General features: G+C 45.8%; 1 protein-coding gene across 1 annotated transcript in view; it reads left to right on the top strand.

The window, feature by feature from the left end:
• The first annotated feature begins 1,092 nt into the window (after window positions 1-1,092).
• The window catches only part of smyd5 (SMYD family member 5), an 8,945-nt gene continuing 6,688 nt past the window's right edge, over window positions 1,093-3,349 (top strand). The window contains exon 1 of the mRNA XM_087171748.1: window positions 1,093-1,165. Coding sequence (XP_087027874.1) covers window positions 1,093-1,165 — 73 coding nt within the window. The remainder of the gene's footprint in view (window positions 1,166-3,349) is intronic.

Genomic DNA, 3,349 nt, shown 5'->3' with positions numbered 1-3,349 from the left:
TTTCAAAATAAAACAGGAAATGACAAGACATGGAGACAGGACAAACCCAAACTTGACCTCACCGTGTGACAGTGAGTATGAATAACATAGTGTAATCTTCTCAATTCAGTCATGATATTCACTGGTAGGTTGTTTTGCAGACAGTAACTGGCCACATCAAGAAACAAGGTGTAAAGGCTGAACAAATTACATACATTTACATTGGAGGAGTCTTTAGTCCATTCTTTTACAATTTGTCAAAGATCTCTGACAAACCGGATGATCTTAAACACATGATGTGGTGTACAATCACTTCCCAGAGTGTATGTATGGAATGGGAGTGCACTTTGTTCAGAATGTTTTCCAGTTGTTGGATTTCTGCAGCCGTTACAAAAGTGTTGGTGTCTATGCGTCTTGAAATTCTGTTTTTAATAGTCTGGTCCAGAAGCTCAGTTAACTGACTGAGGACCATTGGTCTTCTACATACGTCGCAAGCTTTCTCCAGTAATTACCCATTTCATAAACACAGAACTAATGACCTTTCCAACAGTCAGTTACCAATCGAAGTTGTCCAATTTTCACCATGTCCTCTCCGATCAGATTATCGTACATGTCGTGGATGGCCTTGTGGACCTTCTTTACTGATTTCAACTCGTGTAAAAGAGTCTCTCCCACGCTGATAAGCAGACATTGAATAGCAAGAACTAATTGGGGCTACAGAGTAGCTTCATCAGCCTGTAAAAGTTGTCCCGGTAGAAGTCTTATTCGAGCACTTGCAAACACGGGTGTTCTTTCTGGCTAGGATGGTTGACGAGACATCTGAAGCAGTTTTTGTGACGGTACTTGTGACAACTCAGGTTGAGCAGATGGAGCACAGCTGATTTTACAGCGTTGATGAACATTGACGATTGTCGATTTCATCCTCCCTCGCTTTCCGCACCATCCGAAGAAGATAAAGGGGGAGAGGGAGATATCGACGGTGAAGGGGATAGTGGAGAGGCAGGAACCTGAAAGTCCTCGAAGCCATTGTCTGCTATGTCGAAGCCGTAGGACGGAGGCAAGGGGGACTGTGGAGAGGCGGGAACCTGAGAGTCCTCGATTCCGACGTCCTCTATGTCCGAGTTGGAGGAGGAGGAGGAACCGCAAGGTGACTCACATGGACTTGGAGAGCGTTCCAGAGACCGAGGTACAACCTTGGCGATCAGCAGTAAGTTGGAGGAGGAGGAGGGAACCCTCCATACCCTGGGACGTGCTCCCTCAGTAGGATATTAGATATTTAACGTTGGCAACACCGCTTCTCAGATGCAGAAGCATCTTGTCAGAACAGTTGATCATCCGGAGATGGCGGAAAGTCTGTTTGCGCTCTCTTAAGCTAATGCGAAAAGGGGCAGGTTTGGGGGGATGAGGAAGGTGCAGTCTAGAATAACAGTTAGCAGTGAGTGTCCCTCCAGTTATGGCAGCTGTGGAAGAGAAGGCTAATTTTTTCAGCTATTTCTTCAATCCTGTAGCGTTAAGCCATATTTTAGGATTTACTCTCGTTGAAATGGGGCACCAGTCCTCTAGGAGGACAACAATGAATTACTTCATTGCCAAATTTATCAATCTCATATCGGAAGCCATGACTTCTCGATTCAATGGATCTCCAGTCTCTACGTCAAAAGAATACAACAGGACAACAACTGGGTGTAAATAAAGGAGTTTATTTAACTAAACTACTATGTACAGAGTAAATGCAAGGTGTAATAATCATAAAGATGAAAATAATAATGAAATGAGCAGTGTGATGAGTTGGCAATGGTGGGAGAGAATATGTTATGGCTATACACTATGGCCATACAGCTAATGATACTACATCTACGAATTAGGTTTGATGATTAAATATTGCTATATTTCGACATCAACCCAGTCATGAGCAGAGTGTAAAGACCGGCCTACTGTGAGTTGCACTGTAGCTGGAGATCCTCGGCTGGAACCCAGCTGGCTGTGGTTGCCGTGGTAACCCTGGAGGCGCGGGATCTAGGTGGATTCTCCTGGAAGCCGTGTCCCGTTTTCACGATGACGGATTCTGCCGGTGTCTCAGCGGTTCAGCTCTGGTGGAGTTTGCCAGGAGACTTTCTGTCTCGGGCACTCTTGATTTCTGCTTCTGCTTCTCTGCAGGTGGTCGTGCAGATGTGTCTCTGCTGGTGTCTCTCGCGGGTTGATGTGAAATAAACTCTAATGCTCTTCACTTTGGTTGGATAACTTTAGAGGAGACTGGCGTTGACCAGATGACTCTAAAGTTGTCAAAATCTTCAAAAGAGAAAACTTGATAATGATTAAAAGTTACAAAATTACTCTGAGGCACTTCTGTTGCTTTGGTTCAGTTGGTCTTGACTTGGCTTATAAAAATAAAAGATTGCGCATGTAGATGTAACCCAGGTGACAGGTTTCTCCTTTCTTTTCATTCCGCTCAAAATCTCGCGGAGTTAGCTCCGGTTCTCGTGTGGTCCCTCTGGGCCAATCACAGTGACGCTGTTTAGTGACATCACGGGGTCATGTGGGATGGCACGACCAACCGCGTTTATGTATAGAGCCGCGCTGTTCAGTCTCGGTAAGAGGGGGTGAAGCTGCAGGAGAGACGAGCTACAGGAGCTCCTTGCCGGGCCGAACTTGCCGTGCGGAAACCGACAGCGAGTGAGCGTGTAACTTGCGCAGAGACTGACCAAACGTGGATTGATGGCGAGCTAAGGAGCAGGCCTAGAGCCTACAGCTGGACTGCGACGGATCGACCCCCCTTTTTGCCAGGCCGGTAGGGGGCTCCCTGTAGCTCACAATAAACTTTCGTCCTACCTGTTGCCCATTGCCCACCATACACACACACACTCTTCTCCCACACACTTTCTCACCCATACCTCCCCCTGGACTCAACTTAACCCAGACATGGGTTCTTCATGAACTGTGGGTGGGCAGCTGGGTTGTAAGTGGTATTAAGTGAGCTGAACATCCGGGTTAATTTCGTCGTGTTGAAGTATTATGGAGTATATATATGATTGAACGAGTAGCTACATGAATTGTTTGGACTGGCCATCTGAAATTGGTATTCACACATTTTCCACTGTATATATTTAGCACTTTACCTGTTGTTGTCTGACTGTTGTTGGTGTTAATGCACAATATATATATATTTCTAAGCAAACCTCGGTCTCTTGTTTACTCCCTCCCAGCTCGTAGCCTGGTCTTCTGATCATGGGTCAACATTGATGCTACATTGTAGTCACTAGCCCTAGCCTCAACTCCAGGTTAACTTGTTGTGGGTGCTACATAATTTGTGGCGAGCTAGCCAGGAGGGAGTACAGAACTGAGCAAGCAACAATAGTAAAGTTGATATTCA

Source organism: Seriola lalandi, unplaced genomic scaffold, assembly GCF_002814215.2.
Source record: "Seriola lalandi dorsalis isolate HSWRI2012SDOR001 ecotype SW California unplaced genomic scaffold, Sedor1 jcf7180002054972, whole genome shotgun sequence".
NCBI lineage: Eukaryota > Metazoa > Chordata > Actinopteri > Carangiformes > Carangidae > Seriola > Seriola lalandi.
Note: the sequence above shows the minus strand (reverse complement) of the source record. Positions and strands in the feature narration are given on the sequence as shown.